Below are 21,748 nucleotides of genomic sequence, written 5' to 3' on the forward strand. Positions count from 1 at the left end.
AAAATTCATTGATTTACCACCCAATTTTTTTTAAAAAAACTATTGGAGACGCTCTAACATCAAAATTCAAAGCGTGCCTTTTAAACCAGTGTTTATGTTGGAAGCGACAGTAAAAAAAATTCGGGCCGGACGTAAAGCTGCAGCCTAGAGGAGCATCAAAACAAAAAGTGGGTCGTTGAAATGTGCCTCGTCCTGTCGTGAACTCGTGATTACTGATTAGCTCGGACTTAATAGCTGTCTAAGCCCTATCTTAAGATAAATCCAAAAAGCACAACCCGTCCCGTCCCTTCCCCCCTTCCCCACCCGAGTTTTTTTTTAAACCCGCCACTTAACAGCTGCACAAAACAACCGCAACCGCAGCTGCTACTGCTAGACCAACACACACTCTCGCACACAGCCGCGGGGCGGGCACAGTGACGCGGGCGGAGGAGCGGGCGCCGAGCTAGGGTTTCCCTGATCCGGCGGGGCCGGGGAGCGGGCGGAAACCCTTTGCTCGATTTCGGCGCCGGAGGCGCAGTGCCGGTGCCCCGAGGCCGGCGGGTTGGGAAGCTGGGGCGCGGCGCCGGGGTCTCAGATCTGGTATGACCGACGGCGGCGAAGACGGGAATGCGGCGGCGCCCAGGGGCCCCGCGCGCCGGAGGGGACCCGTGCGGACCAGCCTCGACGCCGACGAGTTCATCGCGCTGATGCACGGCTCGGATCCCGTCAGGGTCGAGCTCACTCGCCTCGAGAACGAGCTCAGGGGTCGGTTTCGTGGCCTGTCTGTTCATTTCGTGCTTCGATTTTCCTCACTGCAGCGGTTTCTAGGGTTTTGTCGTGATTTATCTGTGTGCGGTTTTCGCTGGTGTCAGACAAGGAGAGGGAGCTTGGGGAGGCGCAGACGGAGATACGCGCGCTGCGCCTGTCGGAGAGGGCGCGGGAGAAGGCCGTAGAGGAGGTAATCCCTAATTGCTTTCTAGTACAATCTATCGGTCGTGCTACAATGTGTGGAAAATATAGTCTTCAATCCCTTGAGAGAGAGGGAGAGAAATGCCCCAAAAAGAAGCTTGTTGAGAGAAAAAGGAAGAATCGTCTGTTGCTATTTTATGGATGTCTATTCCCTTCGTGTTGCATCTCGAAGTGATGTTGATTGTGGAAAATAGCCAGCTTGTGGCGAGTTAGTGAGCTAGGTTTGACCAGATTCCTCACAAGAAGAAAAAGATAAAAACAAAACTAGGTGTGTCCGACTGTAGTTTGAGTCCAAAGATTTGGATGTGTTTTGGCATTTAGCAACATTCAATTGTCTTACTCAGTTTGGTAGCTTTGACTTTTGACCTAACTTACATGATTGCAGGATAGAAATTTCTTGCCAGTCTTGAGGCAATGATATGATTATTCCTTTCCTCCATCTTTTTTCTTTTCTTTTGTTATTTGCTTCAGAATACTTGTTTTGTCAAGACCTCGTGCTTTTAAGGCTGCCCAAAGTAAATTTTCTACAGAAAATTCATAATTTTAATTTGTTCCCAGACAATGTTGTGATCATGTTAAGTGTTTTCTTCATTTCCCCACATTCTTGGAGCTAATTTGTTACCTGCAGCATTGGCTTTCTGTCATGTGGCTTTGGTACCCTTTTGGGATTTTTATGGGATATTTGGTTTGAAGCAAAATATGGCCCACCAAACCTTACAGAATTTAGCATTGCAAGAAGTTTGTCACCAAAAACCCATAGGTTGTCCAAACATTGGCAAGACAATAGAAACTAAGGTTTCACTTGGCAAGGGAACCTTGTTGAATTTATGTAGCAAAAACAGATACTTGCCAAATCTGGTCAACCCAGCCAAATTCTGTTAAGGAAACATTGGCTCAGAATCTTGTAGAGCCTGTTTGTCATGGCCCCATGGTACAGTGATCTAGTGCTTGTATCTTTTCCTAAGAGGGCTTATCTTTTTAACAGTTGTTACAACGCATAACCATTTGCTTCTAAGATATTTTAAGATTCTACTATGGTTTCATCAGCCTCAAACTACCATGGTCCTCTTCTGAGCTTGTACATTTTTTTTTTAACTAACGTGATACCAAGAGAACACTTGGGCATGTATACATTCTGCTGCATTATCGTATTTCCACGATATTCTTAGATCCCCAAATATATTTCTTGGAGCTTGGTTTCCCTTCATTTATGATTCTGATGAGTCTAATCAACTCAGTCATAGCATATGTACAGGTACCCTTCACAGTATTACCAATCTAAAGTTTAAAACCCACATGCTTGTAGGCTGTTTTTGCAATTTACATATTCTGTTGCCATCCGTTATTAATTAATTAACCAAGGTAATGCCTCTTTTAAATTGGTCTGCGTGCTTCAACTGAAATGACAAGATTATATTTAACACCAGAATTTGGTTACCTCTCTTGGTTCGACGCTGATAATTCCAATTAGAAGTAATTTCACCTTGACGTACATGCGGACGCTGCTTTCATGCCAAAGAAAGTGAGTTGTATGTTTTTTTAAGGTGTGCTGTTAATTATTGATAGTTTTGTTTAATGATCTTGTCGCACAAGGTTGCTTTTCTGGGAGAGACTGAGTCTATGATTGAATTTTGTTTAATGGAGTGATGTTTTCAAGTATTATTTGGTCGCTAAGAACAAAGTGATTGTCAGGAGTCAGGACAGTAGCCAAATTTACTTCATGATGAAATATACTTATTTTGTGCCTCTGCACTTGGGTCACTGGAAGAATGGCACATTCAAGAAATGAAATAACTGATGAAGTGTTCCAGCTCATATGGGTTCTAAATTCCTTCACTTTCAAAGAAATATGCTGCTGAATTAGTTGCTATATGTATTTTTTTAGTAAAAAAAACTTGGATGCAAATAACTCCCTTTTTTTTCTAATGTGATTGTATTTTGGCGGCAGCTTACAGATGAATTGGAGAAGATGGCTGAGAAACTCAAGCTGACAGAATCTCTCCTCGAAAGCAAAGTACCACAGCTTGTCCTTACTTTTTGCTTGTTTCCTCTATTGATTGATGGAGGTTAACCAAGCCCAAAAAAATACCTGCAGAATCTTGAAGTTAAAAAGATAAATGATGAGAAAAAAGCTGCATTGGCTGCCCAGTTTGCAGCAGAAGCAACTTTGCGAAGAGTACATGCAGCCCAGAAAGATGATGACATGCCACCAATTGAAGCCATTCTTGCACCACTTGAAGCTGAGCTAAAGCTTTCTCGCCAGGAGGTAATACTTAGTCTTTATAGTCAGTTGTTCTTTATTTGTGTTTGTGCAGATGTCTTTCTTAGGTTTTTGTTACGTTTGCAAATGTTTCATGCCTCCAGTCACCCTGGATCATCTAACTACCCTTTTGTAATTTATCATGTACTCATTTCCTGTGGACAAAGTGTATGACAAGTTAAACCTTGTTTTCAGATTGCAAAGCTCCAGGATGACAACAGAGCTTTGGATCGTCTAACAAAACAAAAGGAGGCAGCTCTGCTAGAAGCAGAGAGGACCGTACAAATTGCTATGGCAAAAGCTGCTATGGTTGACGATTTGCAAAACAAGAACCAAGAGTTGATCAAGCAAATTGAGATCTGCCATGTAAGTGGGTGCATGCAGTTTATTCTCTATCATGAAAGACAATAACTTGGCATTCCAATTGAATTGGTTTAGTGCCTAATTGATTGATTTTTTTGCATTGCAGGAAGAAAATAAAATCTTAGACAAGCTGCATCGCCAAAAGATTGCAGAAGTTGAAAAGCTTAGCCAAACTGTGAGAGAGTTGGAAGAGGCTGTTCTTCAAGGTGGTGCAACAGCTAATGTTGTTCGAGATTACCAGCGCAGATTTCAAGAAATAAATGTAACAAACTATCCTTAGATTGGTTACTTCTTTTGCCATCAAATCCATGTCAATTTTTTTTACCCTTTTCACATGAACACTTGATTCATGCTTATGTTTATGATTTTATTAGGAAGAAAAGAGAACACTTGACCGTGAACTTGCACGTGCAAAAGTTACAGCAAACAGGGTTGCTTCTGTTGTTGCCAATGAGTGGAAAGATTCTAATGACAAGGTGATGCCAGTTAAACAGTGGCTTGAAGAACGTAGGTTCTTGCAGGTATGATGGTTAAACTAGCCTTTTCTTTACCAATGTACTTTGTTAGCATTCAACTCTGCAAAAATATGCATATTCTTTGGTGAAACTAAATGTACCACCTGTTGGACAAGGTTCTTTTCTCGAGTACCATATGATAGGTACCATCCTTTGATAATTTCTTGTTTCTACAGGGGGAGATGCAACAACTTCGTGACAAGCTTGCCGTTGCGGAACGTACAGCACGATCTGAAGCTCAACTGAAGGTACATAACTTGTTTGTTACAGTTGAGCAGCCAGGTTGTGTTCTGCTGATTGCTTGCCTATTAGCTTTCTAGCTTGACATATAGGTGGAACTGTTACAGCCTTCATATTATAATGCAATCTAGCATTTGTTAAATGAGTTAGTTCAGATGAGCTAAACTTCTGCACCTTACTCAGGAAAAATATCAGTTACGTCTGAAAGTACTAGAAGATGGACTAAGGGGGCCACCAAGTGGCTCTAGTCGTCCACCTACTGAAGGAAAGAGCTTTAGCAATGGCCCTTCCCGCCGGTTATCACTTGGTGGAGCTGATAACATATCAAAGTTGTCTCCAAATGGCTTATTGTCAAGGAGATCTCCTTCTTTTCATTCAAGATCATCTCTTTCGTCAAACAGCAGCTTGGTTCTGAAGCATGCTAAAGGCACTTCGAAGTCATTTGATGGCGGAACTAGGTCACTAGATAGGGGAAAGGTCCATGGAAATGGAGCTCATTTACTCAACAGATCTACAGATGCTGTTAGAGATAAAGAGACTAATGATAGTTGGAAGGGCGATATGGATGAAAGAACTAATGATAGTGCAGTCAGCAATGCAGATGAGAAAAGTAACGAAACCACAAATAATAACTCAGCTGAGACAGTTTCTGGTTTCCTATATGATATGCTGCAAAAAGAGGTAATTTCTTTGAGAAAGACATGCCATGAAAAGGATCAGATTCTAAAAGATAAAGATGATGCTATTGAGGTATGCGTCCATTTCTTTTCTTATTTGCGCACTTTAGTGGATAGTTAGTTATATACTGATTATTATGAAGTTTGCTTATCTATTGTCGTCTGGCAGATGTTAGCAAAGAAAGTAGACACCTTAACCAAAGCAATGGAAGTGGAGGCTAAAAAGGTCAGACGAGAGGTTGCAGCCATGGAGAAAGAAATTGCAGCAATGCGTGCCAGTAAAGAACAAGAAATCAGAGCCAAGCGGCTTGGTACGAAAGGCTCTGGTAGTTCACAGCTGCTTCCTGGAAGGTACATTTTCAGGAATGCTACAATTTTTTTATAAAAGTTTGAGGTCCTCATTATTGAAATGCTCAAAAAAAAAAAAAATCGAACCGAATGCTCAATGCTTAGTATACTGTTTGATCATTGTTAAGGGTACTAGTCATTAGACTAGGGAGATTACACTTGTTAAGGGTATTAGTGTAATCTCACTAGTCTAGGGTTTTTCTCCTGTGTCCCCATGTATTCTATATATAGTCCCCCTATTAGGCCTCAATACTACAATCCAGTTCAGTCCCCCTTTATTTGTAACAATCATAAGTAGCTAAAATAGGTAGCCTAATACATATCTAGGAAGAGGTTGAGCAGTAAGTATCCTACATATCATTTTTACACTATCCATAGATGTTAGTTTTATTTCATGACACTTTCACTTTTATTTTCAGATATTCTCTTAGTTTTTAGTTCTCCATGTTTATCATGTCATGCACAACAATTTGCGATACATGTGATCCTCATATAATGTCCTATTGATTGTGATAAATATAAGTACCATCAACAACTGTATCTTTGGTTTGAAGAACCTTTGTTTTCATATAGTGCAATCTTTTGAAACCATTGATGTTTGTCTTTAGACTGCTGCAAGCTGGCGCAAAATGTCTTATCCCCCCCCCCCCCCCCCCCCCCCCCCCCCCCAACAAAAAAATCCTGTTCTTTTTTCTAAATCATATTGAATTCTGTTCTATGCCTGCAGAAACGCACCACGAAGTGGGTCGATGCGCAACTTCCAGTGATGGCAGCACTAACACCAAGCAGCATTCTTGGATAGATCGTTTTCTGTTCCACCATTTGTTCCATTCATATCCTATTAATTTTGTGGCTAAAATCATAGCACAGTGAGATGACCCAACAATACCTAGATCAGGGTAAGAGTAGGCTCGGATCTGATGAGACCATTGTGAGAGTGAAGCTGAGCCTATGTGTCTAACCTTGTGGCGCGCCCTCTTGTTTCTTTTTATTAGTCCAGGCAGTGCACCTGATGCTTGTATAGGCTGGGGATCTTCGCATGCCCAATCTGTAATGTAGCTTGAGTGCTCAGTTACACAGGACACCCGTTGCCCAGGTTGTGAATATTGTATCCTCTCACATGCTTGTTTGCGCTGCTCTGCTTGCCCTGTGTTTGGGTTGGAATTTTTAACATGGCTTCTGGCTTGTCTGAGTTCTGTTGATTAAGTGGTGACACATTGTTCATCTGCATATGGTACATCTAGTGGCAACTGCCAACTGATATGTATCCTCTTCCTGTCTTCCATGTATGGCATGCTTCTGGATCGGGTTGGCATTGGGATATTGCTCTTCAAAAAATTCCTTTAGCACTGTGGGGAGTGTTTGATTTAGGCCTTGCTTGGATACCACAGCTCAGCTATCTGTGCATGATTGTCATTGTCAAAGAGCTACGGTTTCAGATAATTTTCCAGTGCTACAATTTTGCGCGGATTCACATGTCACCCGAGTTTATGTGTGGACCCCGGATTCGTACGTAGACTTGTGTTGCTGATCCGTGAGACTATTCTATGAAACTGTTCTTGGAGGTTGTAGCTTGTTGACAGTTTTTCATATAGATTTCTAGCTTTGTGAAATGATCCAATAAACCTTTCGACGTGACAACACAAATTCACTAAGATAGTATAGTAGCAATTTTTTTTTTTTTTGCCATGTTCGTTTGACTGATAAGTTATGGCTGAAAATACTGTTGATGATTTGTTCAGAGAAAAAAATATTATTCCAACTAAAAAAAAAAGCTAAAAAATATGGATTATAAGACAAGCGAATAGGACCAAAGGAGGGTGATGTGCCCAACTGGCTACCATGTCGTGGACCAATGCAAACTTAAACTCCATTCTCAGTTTAACAAATTGTCCTCAAACTGATGAGCTCTTCAGCTCGAATATTTCATTTGCAACCTTGGGAAATGCCCATTACAATTTGAAATTGAACTTTTCAGATGTGGATATCAAAAAGTTAATTCTTTTTCTTATTATTCTCTTGCTATTGAGCGAAATATTTTTATAGATTCACCCAATTGCATTAGGTCGCTTACTTATTTCCTAAAGTGAACATTGGTGTCACAAATAATTTTTTTTTTCTTTAGGCTTCTAGAACCGTTTCTGAATTATTGCTCAATTAAAATGTACCGTTAGATGTCCTAATTGCTCTTTACCATTTAAAATGTACCGTCTCAGATTTTCAGTGCTCCAGTTTAAAAGGGAAAAATAGCAATAGCAATGAAATAACGTGTTCCATGTAGAGATAAAAAATGTTCCAAAAATTGGGGCTAAGAGATCTTTTTGGCATGTGAGATGTGCAATGATCAAGGAACAAAATCTAATGTTCGAAAAAATCAGGTACGATTTTGTCCCTCTTTTTCCATCATGTAAGGATGAATTTGAACTATTGGATTTAAATTGAATGGTTAGAAAGTTGATAGATTTTTATAGGTGACAATCAATCAATAGATAAATAGATAGCCTCTTCAAAAATTTTATGCTTATAGACAGCTGCTTCCTTATGGGGAAATCTGCTCATCTGGTTCAGATCCTAGAATTAGCACGGGAGTAAAAAGTTGAAACAACATTATTCAGTAGAGGTCATCAATAACAAGATGCATGTGATGACTATGTCAATTTTAAGATCCGTCAACTTAATCTTTTAAGTTCATCAGCGTAGAGTTGAGTTTACATGAGTGAATATACATGTATGTACGTGCGTTTCACATCTGTACTGTGCGCTTAAAAAAAACTATATTCGTCCTAAAAATCTTGATGTTTAAGTTTTGACATTAATTAGACTATATTAAGCTAGGATAATTTATAAAGAAGATTATTAACATTTATGATATCAAATAGGTATGCTATAAAATATATTTTATGGTGATATTTTTAGTAATATAAAATTGGTATTTAAAAAAAATAAGATACTTTGATTTAAGACAAAACTAAATGTCTAAGACCGAGGTAGTATGATTTTGCGGCATGGTTGGAAAAAAAACTGTTTCTAGATCGCAAAGAGTGAAAAATGAAGAGAAAGGGACGAAAACAAAAGGACGAAAGAGCACTAGAGATCCGTTCTTCTCGTGCACTAATTCCTCGCAGACCGTTTAGCCTCTGCAGTTATATGCCCGCCCCAGCGCCCGGCGCCGTGGCGGAGGCCGTCGAGGTCAGCTCTGGCAGGCGAGCATCCTGCGCCGTGCGGCCATCGTGTCTCGCGGTCGTTCGCCGTCGAAGGTACATTATCCATCCTCACCAACTCTTTGATGTCGATCCTTTGGATTGTGATGAGGAGACAGGGCTAGGAGCATTTTGGCCAAGTAGCTTTACCTGTAATACTCAACGGAGGATCTTTTTAGGGCGGCACAACTCCTTCTGGACACAAAACACAACGGGGGATCTTTTACTATTTCCGATCCAGCGAATGCCGTGTTAGGATCAAGTGGCGCCCTGCAGTTTGGCGCACCAGTTCAGTGAAATGCCACACAGTGGCAAACTGGTCGGTACAATTTAGCATCAGATGGAGAAATCTGTGCAAAGCATGCTTTGTTACAAGGTTTCCCTAACTGCCAACCTTGCACCTGAAGCCATATGTCGGTGATTCATTTTTTTTATTTTGTATAACAAAACATTCATCCCTGCTATACTATCATGAACTCTTCTTTGTTTATTGAAACCATTGGCATTACTACTACTTGGTTTTATTGCTTCCATATATAAAAACAGATGTTAATTTTTGTTTTCAGGTAGCACCACATGTTGTCTTTGAGCTGACATCATCTGAAAGACTGAAATAGTCATCTCCAGCTGTTGGGATTCTGTACATTGCAAATACTCCTCGCTGAACTGCCCAAGCAATCCTCAATTTTCATTGGATGCCCACCATGCAGTTTTCGAAAGACCTCACTGAGACAGAATACAAAGTTCACCTGGTGAAGATAGATAGATATTCTACAAACAAAGAGTACCTAAGATCTGTGGCGTTGTATAAATCAGAGTATATCTCCTATGGGACATTTGACGCTGCTGGATATGACTGGGAAGTCCGTTACCATCCATTTCATCCTGATTTGAGCAAAGAGTGGATAGCATTTCGGCTTGGGCTGCGTAGCAAAGTGTGTGAGAATGGGGTGAAGGCGACTCTTCGATGTCAGTTAGTTGATGTGACCGGAATTCTCCCACCATTTGGAGATCAGCGTGCCACCTACAGATACACGAAGCAAGAGGAGTTAGGACCACCAATTTTGCTTCTAACACATGAGGAACTACTAAAATTGGGTTATCTAAAAAATGATTCCTTGGCTGTGGAATGCGCAATCAGTGTTTGGAGAAGCCCGCGGGGAGCAGGAGCTAATGTCCACCCCAGTGCTGGATTGCCGTCCACCGATTTGCACCAACAGCTTGGTGAACTACAGCAAAGCCATAAGGGGGCTGACATCACACTCTTTGTTTCAGGTGAATCTTTCATGGCACACAAGATCATACTCGCCGCTAGATCTCCCATCTTCATGGCTGAATTCTTTGGGCCGCCCATGAAAGAGAGCAGCTCGGGTGTCGTCGATATCAAGGGCATCGAACCAGCAGCCTTCAAGGCTATGCTCCATTTCATCTACACCGACACATGCCCCGAGCTCGCTCAACAGCACGGCAGCGACATTGGGCGTCAAGAGTCGATGGCCATTGCACAACATCTTCTTTCAGCTGCTGATAGGTTTGGACTGGACAGGCTTAAGCTCATGTGTGAAGACAAGCTTTGCAGTGGCATCAACGTGGGCATGGTTGCCACGAATTTGGCTCTCGCGGAGCAGCACAGCTGCTGCAGGCTAAAGACCAGATGCATCAAATTCATTGTTGATTCTCCTGCAAATCTTGAGGCTGTTTTGGCAACCGAGGGTTACAAGCACCTCGTGGCAAACTGCCCATTTCCCATGACTGAACTTCTCAGGTCTGCCGTTGAGAAGAGGTAGGTGTTACTTATTGCTAAACATTTGCAGAACTTCAGCACCTTTTTTGGAGGCCCCTACACCTTGCCCTGACTAAGCAAACTGTGGGCACCTGAAATGCATATGTATGGTATTTCTGCTGCTAGCACTGAAGGAATTTTGCAATAATCCTGCTGTCCAAGCGAGCCAACCTCCCGGAAAATTCAAGTATCTGATATGCAACTGTTGCACTTTGCTGAATTTTCATTTGTATTGGCATATTATGCTAAATAATTCAACCGTACCAGTCAAATTTTGTGGTATTTGCTCTATCAAAATAACAAAACAATACAGCCATATCTGATGGCTGTTGAATGTTGAATAGAATGATTTTCAGTCGCACGGATGTGGTTCCAGTATGCTTCGCCAGAATAATTCTGTTATACATTTTTTTGTCAACGAAAAGTGATACATACATTCCATGATAACTATTAGATGCATATTTTTTTTTTGTCGATGACAAGCGTGCCAACGTCTCTTGGAGAAAATGAAGTATCTTTTTTTTTCTTCGCGATCGTGCCGTGGCACGTTTTTCATTAAACAGAAGTAGAGTTTGTTACAACCTAAGCTGGCTACAGTAATCCCGAGACGAGCGACGAAAAAACACATGTGGTTGTGATTTACACAGTAATATTTTGCGACAAACAAGCTAAGCACAAGGCTTAACTATCCTCGGCGTCAAACCCGACCAGATCTAGGTTCATGGCCACCGGATCGAATTCGTTCCCAAACAGCGCTTCCAGTGCCTCCTGCATGTTGGCCGACAAAGGGGCCGCAAAGGTCGCCTGAAACTTTTCAATGATCCCAAGCTTCTGCTTCAGAACATTCTGCGCTTGTAGCTTGGAGTTGGCCGCGCGGGGTTTCCTAGCGATGTTGCCCGGTATCAGTATTAGGGATACCTGGAAGAAGGAAGCTGATGGCCGCGAACGCTAACTCGCCCGGATGGCCAAGAGCGTATTTTGGTCTGGTACGGGCTCCACCCCGCCCGACCCCGAGGGTGCGGGCTCCGTGTCGCCCGATCCCGAGGGCACGGGCTCCGTGTCGCCCGATCCCGAGGGCACGGGCTCCGTCACGCCCGATACCGAGGGAGCGGGCTCCATCACATCTGACCCTGAGGGTGTGGGCTCTGTCTCGCCCGACCCCTCGGGCGCGGACTTCGCCACGCTAGACCCCTCGAAAGGGGATTCCGCCTCTCCTGACGGGGTCCGTACCGCCTCCAACTACTACGGGTCTGAGAGTACGAACCCAGTGTCAAACTTCTAACACCAAAAGGGGAGTAGGCGCGTCTTGACGTGACCCGCGGCCACAATGGGCCATACCTGAGGACTCACGTCACCAACAGTGTCGGGCGTGCCGGCGCTAAGCTACCTAATCCCCGTACGACTTCCGACGGGGGTATCTGCTAACCGTGCCGCCCGCCGGAATGGAATGGAGCGCCACAACCGGCTGACAACGCCCACGTATAGCACCAGTGATGAATAGGGTCATGACGTGGAGCCATCCTCGTCATCATCTACAGGACCGGCGGGACCCGCGTAAAGGAGACGAAGGGCGTCGCAACCCCGGAGGCCTTCTTCCTCCTTGCTTTTCTCTCGTGTAACCTGCGCCTTTCCCTTCAACTATAAAAGGGGAAGCAGGATGCCCACGAACGGCTCAAGGCTGGAAGGAACTGAGTACAACTAGACTCAACTCCATTCGATCCTTCCATCAGAGACTTGGGACCTTCTCCCTCTCTCGCCTATTTGTAACCCCTACTACAAACAAGTGCCGGTAACACGAGCAGCCTCAAACTGGACGTAGGGACATTCCGCCTGAACCAGTATAAACCCTTGTATCCTCCGAGCACACCATCCGGGCTAGACGCGTAAACACAAATTTACTAGTCGGTGGTTCGAAACACCGACAGTTGGCATGCCAGATAGGGGTCTTTTGCGCGTCTCGTCGTCCACAACAGGCCACAGATGGCTAACCACGGCGTCAGTTGGGTCCCGGTGTGCACGTGCGCTTTGGGAGCCTGGATTTCTTCATCACCATGGAGGGAGAGCCGACGTGGGCTCCAGCCACCGTCCAACTTCTTCGCTCCACCGGCCTCGACGCAACCGTCACGGCCCTCGAGGAGTTGTAGCTGCACGCCTTGGAAGCCCGTGCCCCCGGGAGCGACCAGCTCCTTGGCTTCAATTACGGGAGGCTGGAGCACCAGCTCGACGCCTTCCTAGGACCCCGACTGTCCCGGGAGGACCTGCGTTGCCTCACCTTCTCGTTCGCCAACGTCATGACGTAGCTTACCGGAGGGAAACCACTCTCCCTAGAATACCTCACTCGGAGCGCCCCGACAATGTTCCCGTTTGGTCTACGCAATGCCGCAAGGACCATTGGTCACCTCGTGGCGCAGCGCATGCACCCGTCCCCCATGGATGACGAATTCATGGGTATGACGGACTATGTCGTGGAATCTTTCCACGACCTTCTCGCGGGAGATTTAGAGACGATCTCTGACTTGGACTCCAGCAGGGGAAGCCATCACCCCTCGCGAGAATGCTTCATGGCAGACACCCCCGAGGGCCACGTCGAAAGCGTCCACGAGGGAGGGGCTACTCCTACGAATGACCCCGATGATGATACCGGCCCTGCCTCGCCTACGGGTAGAGCAGCTGAGGGCATGACACAAGGAGATTGAGGATGCACGACTCCAGCTGGAGTAGGAGCATGTGGAGCTCGAGCGCGAGATCAAACGCCGCGAAGACGGTGGCCGTGCGCGCGCCATCACCCACGACGTAAACCGGAGGATCATTGAGGATGACGGAGGCCTCCCGCACTTCGCCTGGGCAAGCTAGAACATAGCTGCCGCAACGGCCTTGCTCTGAGGGCTCCCATTGCCCGTGACACCCGAAGACCATCGGGCCCATCACGAGATCTGCATGCTGCTCGAGCGCACGGCGGTACGGTAGGCGGAAAGCTCGTTGTCTCGGCGACGCGAGCTCGATGCCAGTCAGCGCACGTCTTCGGGATGACATGACCGAGACATATCCATCCACCAGGTGCCACGTGACGGTGGGGGGCTTGCCATGGTCTCGGTGCATGAGCATCTCGGCCCCAACCATGACGCACGTAACACCTAGGACGCCCGTAGGCGCGGATGGTGGGACAAGAGAGAGGAGGTCGGCCACAGCTACCACCGTCATCGCGGTGGACGCTACGACAGCTGCGAGAACCGAAGCCCAAGCCCCAATCTGCCAGGATCCCATGCTTTCAGCCGGCACATCCTCAACACAGCTTTCCCACTGCGGTATTGACCACTGACCAACATCCCAAAATAATCCAAGGAAATGAACCCCGGCCTGTGGCTCAAGGATTACCGGCTTGCTTGTCAAGCCGACAGTGTGGATAGTGATTACTTCATTATCTGCTACCTCCCCTTGTTCTTGGCCAATTCAGCACGAACATGGCTGGAGCACCTTCCGCCCAACCAGATTCAAAGCTGGGCGGACCTAAAAGAGATCTTTGTGAGAAATTTCCAGGGCACCTACGTGTGCCCTAGGAACCCCTAGGATCTGAAGAATTGCCGGTCTAGGGAATGCAACGAGTTGCCCAACATCACCGACGCCGACGTCATCGGAGCCTTCCTGTCTAGGATCACCTACGAGTCCCTGGTCCACAAGCTAGGACACAAGGGCCCTCGGACCACCAAGGAGCTCCTCGACATCACGACCAGCCACGCCTCAGGCATGGAGGCGGTCATAGCGATTTTTGACCGCCCCAAGGGCAAAGCGAAGTGGGACAAGGACATCGGCGAGGGTGCCTCCAACCGCCCAATCAAGAATAAGAACAAGCAGCGACACGGGGGATCGCTCATGGCCGCTGCAGAGCGGAAAGGCGGCCAGGCGCCCACCGAGGGTGCTCCTGACCACTTTGAGAAGCTACTCGAGGGGCCGTGCCTGAACCACGCCTTCCCCGTCAAGCACCTATACAAGGACTGCGCCCTCATTAAGCGTTTCCTGTCTGGTGGCTCCAAAAAGGGGGACTAGGGGAAGAAGCCTAAGCCAGCAGCGGACGACGCCAAGGGGAAGGATGGTGGCTTTCCGATGCTTGATGGCTGCCTCATGATCTTTGGTGGGGTGGCAGCTTACGACTCCAAGCGTCGCCGAAAGCTCGTGTGTCGTGAGGTTTACACGACCGAGCTAGCCATGCCATCTTTCCTCTGGTGGTCGAAGCCCGCCATCACCTTTGACCGATCCGACCACCCAGATAGCATCCCGTAGCCGGGAAGGTACCCGCTCATGGTCGACCCGATCATTGGCACAAAGCGGCTCACCAAGGTGCTGATGGATGGAGGCAGCAACCTCAACATCATGTACACTGATACGCTTGATGCCATGGGCATCAACCAGTCGCACATCTGACCGACCAGGGTGCCTTTCCACGGCATCGTGCCAGGGAGACAAGCCATACCACTCAGATAGATTGACCTACCCGTCACCTTCGGGGATCCGGACAACTATAGGGTGGAGACCCTCACCTTCGAGGTCATCGGGTTCCACGGAACCTACCACGCCATCCTAGGACGACCGTGCTATGCGAAGTTCATGGCTGTCCCCAACTACACTTACCTGAAGCTCAAGATGCCAGGCCCGCGTGGGGTCATCACCGTTGGCACCTCCTTCAGCGCGCTTATGAGTGTGAAGTTGAGTGCTATGAGCATGCCTTGGTGATTATCACCTTCGAGGAGCTCATGGTCATCAAGGAGGGGACCGCTAAGGGAGCACCCAACTCCAAGTGATCGGCTAGATCTTTTGAGCCCGCGGAGGGCATCAAGGAGTCCTCATAGACCCTAGCAGCTCCGAGGACAAAGTGGTGCGCATCAGCACCACGCTTTCCTCCAAATAGGAAAGCGTGCTCGTCGACTTCCTCCATGCCAACAGAGATATCTTCGTGTGGAAACCCTCGAACATGCCAGGCATTTCGAGGGAAGTCACCGAGCACGCCTTGAAGATCAGGCCAGGCTCCAAGCTGGTAAAGCAGCGTCGATGTTGGTTCGATGAGGAGAAGCGCAGGGCCATCGGTGAGGAGATCGCGAAGCTTTTGGCGGCCGGATTCATCAAGGAAGTGTATCATCCTGAGAGGTTAGCCAATCCCATCCTCGTACGAAAAAAGAATGGGAAATGGAGAATGTATGTTGACTACACGAGTCTCAACAAGGCATGTCCAAAGGATCCATTTCCTTTGCCATGTATAGATCAAGTAGTCAACTCGACCTCAGGGTGTGAAATCCTCTGCTTCCTTGATGCATACTCCGGGTACCATCAGATTATGATGAAAGAATCCGACCAGCTCACAACTTCTTTCATCACCCTATTCAGATCGTTCTGCTATGTCACGATGTCGTTCGATCTGAAAAACGTAGGGGCTACATACCAGCATTGTATGCTCAAGTGTTTTGAGGACCTTATCGGGTGAACCGTTGAGGGTTACGTAGATGACATCATGGTCAAGTCTAAATAGGCTGACCAGCTCGTAGCAGACCTAGAGCAAACCGTCGTGAAACTCCAGGCAAATAGCATCAAACTCAGCCCTGAGAAATGTGTTTTTGGCGTCCCATGGGGTATGCTGCTTGGGTTCATCGTCTCCGAGCGCGGCATTGAAGCCAACCCAGAGAAGATCTCAGCCATCACAAGGATAGGCCCTATTCAGAATCTAAAGGGGGTATAGCAAATTATGGGGTGCCTCACCATGCTTAGCCATTCTATCTCGTGCCTCAGCGAACGAGGCCTCCCCCTATACAGCTTTTGAAGAAAATTGACCAATTTGTGTGGACGCTCGAGGCTCAGGAGCCACTTGACAAGGTCAAGGAAATCCTGATGAGGGCCCTGATTCTGGTCCTGCTGACCGATGGCTAACCACTCCTGCTTTACATTGTGGCCACCACGCAAGTGGTCAGTGTCGCCATGGTGGTAGAACAGGAAGAAGAGGGACACACCCTCAAAGTGCAACATCCCATATACTTTATTAGTGAAGTCTTGTTCGATTCCAAGATTCGCTACCCCTAAATCCAGAAGCTCATGTACGTCATCTTGATCACCAAGAGGAAGCAGTGTCACTACTTTGAGTCATACCCGGTGATGGTCGTGACATCCTTCCCTCTCGGCGAGGTCATCCAAAACCGAGACGTCATAGGGAGAATCGCGAAGTGGGCACTCAAGCTGATGGGTCAGGGCATTTCATATGCCCCTCGGATAGCCATCAAGTCCTAGGTGCTGGCTGATTTCATTATAGAATGGACCGAGATCAAAATGCTGTCAGCAGCCATCGATCAAGAGTACTAGATAATGTATTTCAATGGATCGCTAATGAAGAAAGGCGCCAGTGTGGGGCTGGTCTTTGTTTTGCCCCTTGGAATGCGCATGAGGTACATGGTTTGCATTCACTTTCCTACCTCTAACAATGTGACCCCTCAAAAGAGCACCCGGGGGCTACACGCTTTGCTTATCACCGTGGACAAGTTAACAAAGTGGATAGAGGCTTGGCTGATTTCCATGATCAAATCTGAGTAGGCCATGCAATTCTTCCTCGACATCACCCATCGCTTTGGAGTCCTGAACACGTAGTTCACCGGGAAAAGATTCCTCCAATTTTGTGATGACTACCACATCCGCGTTGATTAGACCGCCGTGGCTCACCCCCACACAAACAGGCAGGTCGAGAGCACAAACGGCATGGTCCTGCAAGGCCTCAAGCCTTGAATCTTCAACCGACTGAACAAATTCAGCGGACGATGGGCTGTGGACCTTCCTGCGGTACTCTAGAGCTTGAGGATGACCCCCAGCCGAGCAACCAGCTACATGCCTTTCTTCATGGTCTACGGCTCCAAAGCGGTCCTCCCGACTGACCTCGACTATGGAGCGCCGAGGGTTAAGGCATACAATGAGCAGGGAGCCAAGACATCCCTCGAGGACGCCATGGATCAGCTTGACGAAGCACGTAACATTGCCCTCCTCCGCTCGGCTAAGTACCAGCAAGCGTTACGTCGGTACCACAGCTGTCATGTGTGGGGCCGGGCCTTCAACGTCAAGGACCTAGTGCTCCGCCTTGTCCAGAGCAACAAGAACCGCCACAAGCTCTCTCTGTCGTGGGAGGGACCATATATCATCGTGGAGGTGCTCTATCCGGGCACCTACAAGCTCAAGTTCATCGACGACAAAGTCTTCACCAACGCCTAGAACATCGAGCAGCTATGTCACTTTTACCCCTAGTCTATGCACGTACTTATAAAAATTAAGAATGATATTTCTGAAATGCAAAAATGCTTTTTCTTCTCTGTTTCGCTATCATTTCCTCGATCTTTAGCGACACCTGACCCCAGCAACGGCAAGGGGTCGGGCCTCACTCAGGGGTTGATAAGAATATATCTACTTAGAAACATTCTTTGCGCCCAACCCCTCCTTACAATTAAGATCTAGAAGCAAGAGTTGCGGAAACAAACGCTGAGTAAAACTAGTCAGACAGCAAGAAACCCATGCCTCAGCGGCTATGACATTTCTGCTCACCAACGTGATCAGAGTTTTTTCGCCCGCACCTAGAGCTTTACAACCTTAACGTCAGAAGGGGTCGAATCGCATCAACCTTTTTATACATAAAAAAGAGAAGGGCCAAAAGTCTTTTCAGCCAGAACAAAAGTTAAAAGCTTGTCCATTTATTACAAGTTCACCGCCTGGCTCATCTAACTAACTAACCCCTCGGGGGAATGGCTTCATCCTCAATCTTTATAGCTAGATCCTGCTCTAGGGAGGCCACCATCACCTCAATCTCCTCTACCTTGGCCTTGGAGTAACCAGGCATGAAGCCCTGACTTGATGTTCTCATAGTGAGAATGAGTGATCGCAAACGATCGATGAACGCCAAAGCAAAGTGTGTTCCTCATGGTCTCACATGCCTGATCCATAATCAAGATGGCGTGGACCATGAGCGAGCTCATCTCTAGCTCCGGGGCCAGCTCAAGGTCATCGTAGACTAGCTAGACGGTGATGCATAGGGTATCATGCTCATCGCTCTCCTTCAGGAAGGAGGCCTTCATCTCATCGAGCTCCTTCTCTAGGCCGCAGCTCTTTGTCACCTCCATCCCAAGTTTGTCATCGAGACCTATCCAAGTCACATATCGACCATGTCACAAGGCCTAACATGGGTTCTAGGAAGAAAGACAACAAGGGAAACCGGAGGCTTACCATCCACGTTCGCTCGAAGCTTGCGCACCTCATCGCACTGCCGGCTCACCTCAGTCTCCAGGCATCGGACCCCTTCCTAGTGCTGACCGACCTCCATGGTGAGCCTGGTGGACACACCCTCGGCTACAACCTTTAGGTCCCTCTCCCCCTTAAGCTCACCCTCAAGGAGGTTGATCCACTGCTTGTAGTCAGCGCACTCCTGGTGAGACAATTCGCGCTCCGTGCGGAGCCCCTCTATGGCAAGGAGTAAATTGTCCCACTCCTTTAGTGTCCGCTCAGACTCCGCGGTGTCCGTGCACATCCTCTTGATCAGGGCCGCGAGCTTCTTCTTGGCCTCGTGGGCATCCTTCTCCCTGACTCAGAGGTTGGCTAGCTCCTAGGTAGTGGGGGAAAGCTCAGCCACCTCCTAATGGGTGGTGGTGAGCTGTGTGGCCAGCCCATCACTCCACTGCATCTCTTTGACGAGGCGGTCCCAAACGTCCTTCTCGCGATGAAGGAATTGGGACTTCTCCTGGCTGCGGACCATAAGGGACTACAGAGAGGACAAGTCTTAGAGGTGTGAAAAGGGAAAATGAGAGTCAGAAACATGGTCATATCATACAAGGCCAACCAGGGTGACGACATCGCACAACGAGCTCAGCGTGGTGGTCAGGGCGCGATCCGTGGTCCCAACCTCTATGTGGATTCTCTCCCATTCCCTCTCCTCCACGGCGTCGTCAAGGGCAAAAAGTGTCACCCTCGGGTCTCACCAGTTTGCCCACTGGATCTGGGATCCTCCCCACGCATGCGGGTCGCCGCCTACCCGGACCAGAGACCGGGATGGCTCCGTGCCAATCTCAAGCGGCGCCGACCCCTCTTACGACAGCAACTCCTCTAGAGCATCCCCTCTGATGGTAGAGGGGACGGGTCCCAATGCCACATTTGCTAAGGACACCTTGGGTGCGCCCTCTCCCATCCACCCTACTATAGACGCAGCCACCTACACAGACGACGGCTCCGGTTGCGCTGTCTCTGCCTGTAACATCGCAGCCGCACCCGGCCGCTCCACGTCCACCATGGATGCCTCGGGTGCGTCCTCCTCCATCCGCCCCACCACAGCAGTGGCCTCCTACGTAGATGATGGCTTTAGCTATGCCGTATTCACCTATGATGTCGTGGCCACCTACACGGATGACGGCCTCGGCTGCGTCATTTCTGCCTATGACATCGCGGCCACACTCGGCTGCGCCACATTAGCCATGGGTGCCCTAGACGTGTCCTCCTCCATCTGTTCCCCCATGGACATAGCCATCGGCTGCACCCCTCCAGTCGACACTGTGGCCAACCTGGCGCCACTCCTGCTCACCTCTGACGTAACACCAGCTGGCTCCTAGCACGTCTACCAGAGGGCGAGGCTCTTCTTTGGCGCAAGCCTTAGGAGAGTCCTGCGTCCTCCAATGCTGCGAAGGACATGATGATCAGTTTATGGCAAAAATTCGTTAGAGCGAAGGAGCGAAGAAATTCTTAACTCACCTGGACACCACCGGACAGTGAGTTTTGGGGTCGGTCCGCTCGACCCCGGCTGCACCTCATCGACACGTTGCTATTTCGAGCCTTCCCTCTGCTCGGAAGGTCCGGACGGAGCAGAGTGGCCAGATCCCGCTGACTCCGGGGGCATCCAGAAAGGCCTAGATGGAGCAGAGTGGCCTGATTCAGCTGGCTCTAGGGGTGTGTCCTCCTCCTTCTGCCCCAGGGCATGCCACAGGAAGGGCCCCAAGTTCACGTGCTTGCCAACATGCTACATCCCCGTTGAGACAAGCTCCAAGGTTGCCGCCAGTCCTCTTGCTAGTGGTGACACGCAAGTCACACTCTCCCACGTGGAGTGCTTACCACAAGCTCTAGCACTTGACCCAGTCGGACCACTTATCGCCCTTCGCGTCTCTCTCTACTAGAGTTGCTCTTCATGGCTCCCGCGGGGCGAGCATAATGCCCCTCACAAAGTTCTTCTCTAGAGCACCGCACAAGCTTCTTGCAGGCTTTGACAGAGACCACCACCAATCCGTCTAGGAGGTGGCAACCTCCAAGAGTAATAAGCACCACGGCTTGCAAGACAATCACCTAGTGCCACTCGATACAACCTCATGATGCAATCGCACTAGAATCGCTCACTCACTCGATCGGATGAACACTATCAAGCTCAAGTGAGTTAGAGGGCTCCCAAGCACTACCACATAAGCCACCAAGGCTCTAGTGTGCTCAGCTCTAAGCCAAAGGCCGACCAACACTTCTATTTATAGCCCCACGGGCTAAAATAGCCGTTATCCCTTCACTGGGTAGATTTTAGGACGACCGAACGCGCAGGTCGTGTGCACCGAATGCGTCGAGTGTGGCAACCAGATGCGTCCGAACGCTGTGTTTGGTCACTACTTGACCGCCACGTGTCCCATTCAAATGAAGTAGCCGTTGCCACCAACGGCCCTCTCTGACACGCTCTAACGCGACGCATTAGACGCACTACAGTGAAGTGATCGGACACAGGAGGGGCAGCATCTGGTTGAGTCCAGAGAGCTCCTAGAGCCGCTCAACTTTGACCAGACACATCCGATGTGGCTAACCGGATGCGCCCCTGTGTCTGGTCCTCTCTAGACCAACACCCACGCCCCACGTCACCATGACCTAATGCTAAACAGTGATTGCTCATCATCCGGTCACTGCTACGAGCCAGAGTCTGGTCACCTCAGCAACTCTGCCCACGCCTGGACAGAATACCAGACACGTTCGGTATCGATATCGGACGCGTTCGGTCATGTCGGGAACACTACCGCCTGAGTCAGATACCGGATGCATCTGGTACTCATATCAGACACGTCCGGTCACCCCTGTGACCAGCGCATTCAACTCCTTTTCTTCACCAACTTCTTCTCCTTTGCCAATGTGCCAACACCACCAAGTGTATAATACCTTGTGCATGTATGTTAGCTTTTCACAAACATTTTTCAAGGAGTTAACCACTCAACTTGCCACGCTACTTGATCCTAGCAACGATTCAAAGTTAGATCACTCGAGTGGCACTAGATGACCAATATGCAAACAAGTTTACCCCTCTTGATAGTACGACCATCTATCCTAAATCCAGTCATCAACTTCTCTACACACCTATGACTGGTGAAATGAAATGCCCTAGGTTATACCTTTGCCTT

The 21,748-nt window shown here is 48.1% G+C and overlaps 3 protein-coding genes across 4 annotated transcripts; all 3 read left to right on the forward strand.

The window, feature by feature from the left end:
- The first annotated feature begins 354 nt into the window (after window positions 1–354).
- LOC136527239 (microtubule-associated protein 70-3) lies at window positions 355–6,536 on the forward strand. The gene is made up of 11 exons (XM_066519884.1): window positions 355–744; window positions 852–937; window positions 2,897–2,962; window positions 3,044–3,214; window positions 3,404–3,574; window positions 3,678–3,833; window positions 3,946–4,092; window positions 4,263–4,334; window positions 4,510–5,076; window positions 5,173–5,354; window positions 6,079–6,536. Exons 1-11 carry the CDS (start codon window positions 582–584, stop codon window positions 6,116–6,118), a joined length of 1,821 nt encoding a protein of 606 aa, XP_066375981.1. The 5' UTR covers window positions 355–581; the 3' UTR covers window positions 6,119–6,536.
- A 1,943-nt stretch (window positions 6,537–8,479) lies between these two features.
- On the forward strand, window positions 8,480–10,715 carry LOC136529648 (BTB/POZ and MATH domain-containing protein 1-like). 2 transcript variants are annotated; one of them, XM_066522720.1, is made up of 2 exons: window positions 8,480–8,608; window positions 9,118–10,715. In XM_066522720.1, exon 2 carries the CDS (start codon window positions 9,247–9,249, stop codon window positions 10,336–10,338), a length of 1,092 nt encoding a protein of 363 aa, XP_066378817.1. In that variant the 5' UTR covers window positions 8,480–8,608; window positions 9,118–9,246; the 3' UTR covers window positions 10,339–10,715. The 2 variants fall into 2 exon arrangements, with proteins under 2 accessions (XP_066378817.1, XP_066378818.1); XM_066522721.1 differs by lacking the exon at window positions 8,480–8,608 and adding an exon at window positions 8,833–8,927.
- Window positions 10,716–17,189: 6,474 nt separating this feature from the next.
- Window positions 17,190–17,567, forward strand: LOC136525880 (uncharacterized). The gene has a single exon (XM_066518721.1). It carries the CDS (start codon window positions 17,190–17,192, stop codon window positions 17,565–17,567), a length of 378 nt encoding a protein of 125 aa, XP_066374818.1.
- Window positions 17,568–21,748: the final 4,181 nt, after the last annotated feature.

Source organism: Miscanthus floridulus, chromosome 19, assembly GCF_019320115.1.
Source record: "Miscanthus floridulus cultivar M001 chromosome 19, ASM1932011v1, whole genome shotgun sequence".
NCBI lineage: Eukaryota > Viridiplantae > Streptophyta > Magnoliopsida > Poales > Poaceae > Miscanthus > Miscanthus floridulus.

Excerpts from the sequence above, each read along its gene's own strand:
- LOC136527239 (XM_066519884.1), top strand. The coding sequence starts at position 582 with ATGACCGACGGCGGCGAAGACGGGAATGCGGCGGCGCCCAGGGGCCCC. Across the intron at positions 2,963-3,043 it reads AATCTCTCCTCGAAAGCAAA|AATCTTGAAGTTAAAAAGAT; the intron begins GTACCACAGCTT and ends AAATACCTGCAG. Across the intron at positions 4,335-4,509 it reads GATCTGAAGCTCAACTGAAG|GAAAAATATCAGTTACGTCT; the intron begins GTACATAACTTG and ends CACCTTACTCAG.
- LOC136529648 (XM_066522720.1), top strand. The coding sequence starts at position 9,247 with ATGCCCACCATGCAGTTTTCGAAAGACCTCACTGAGACAGAATACAAA.
- LOC136525880 (XM_066518721.1), top strand. The coding sequence starts at position 17,190 with ATGCCTTTCTTCATGGTCTACGGCTCCAAAGCGGTCCTCCCGACTGAC.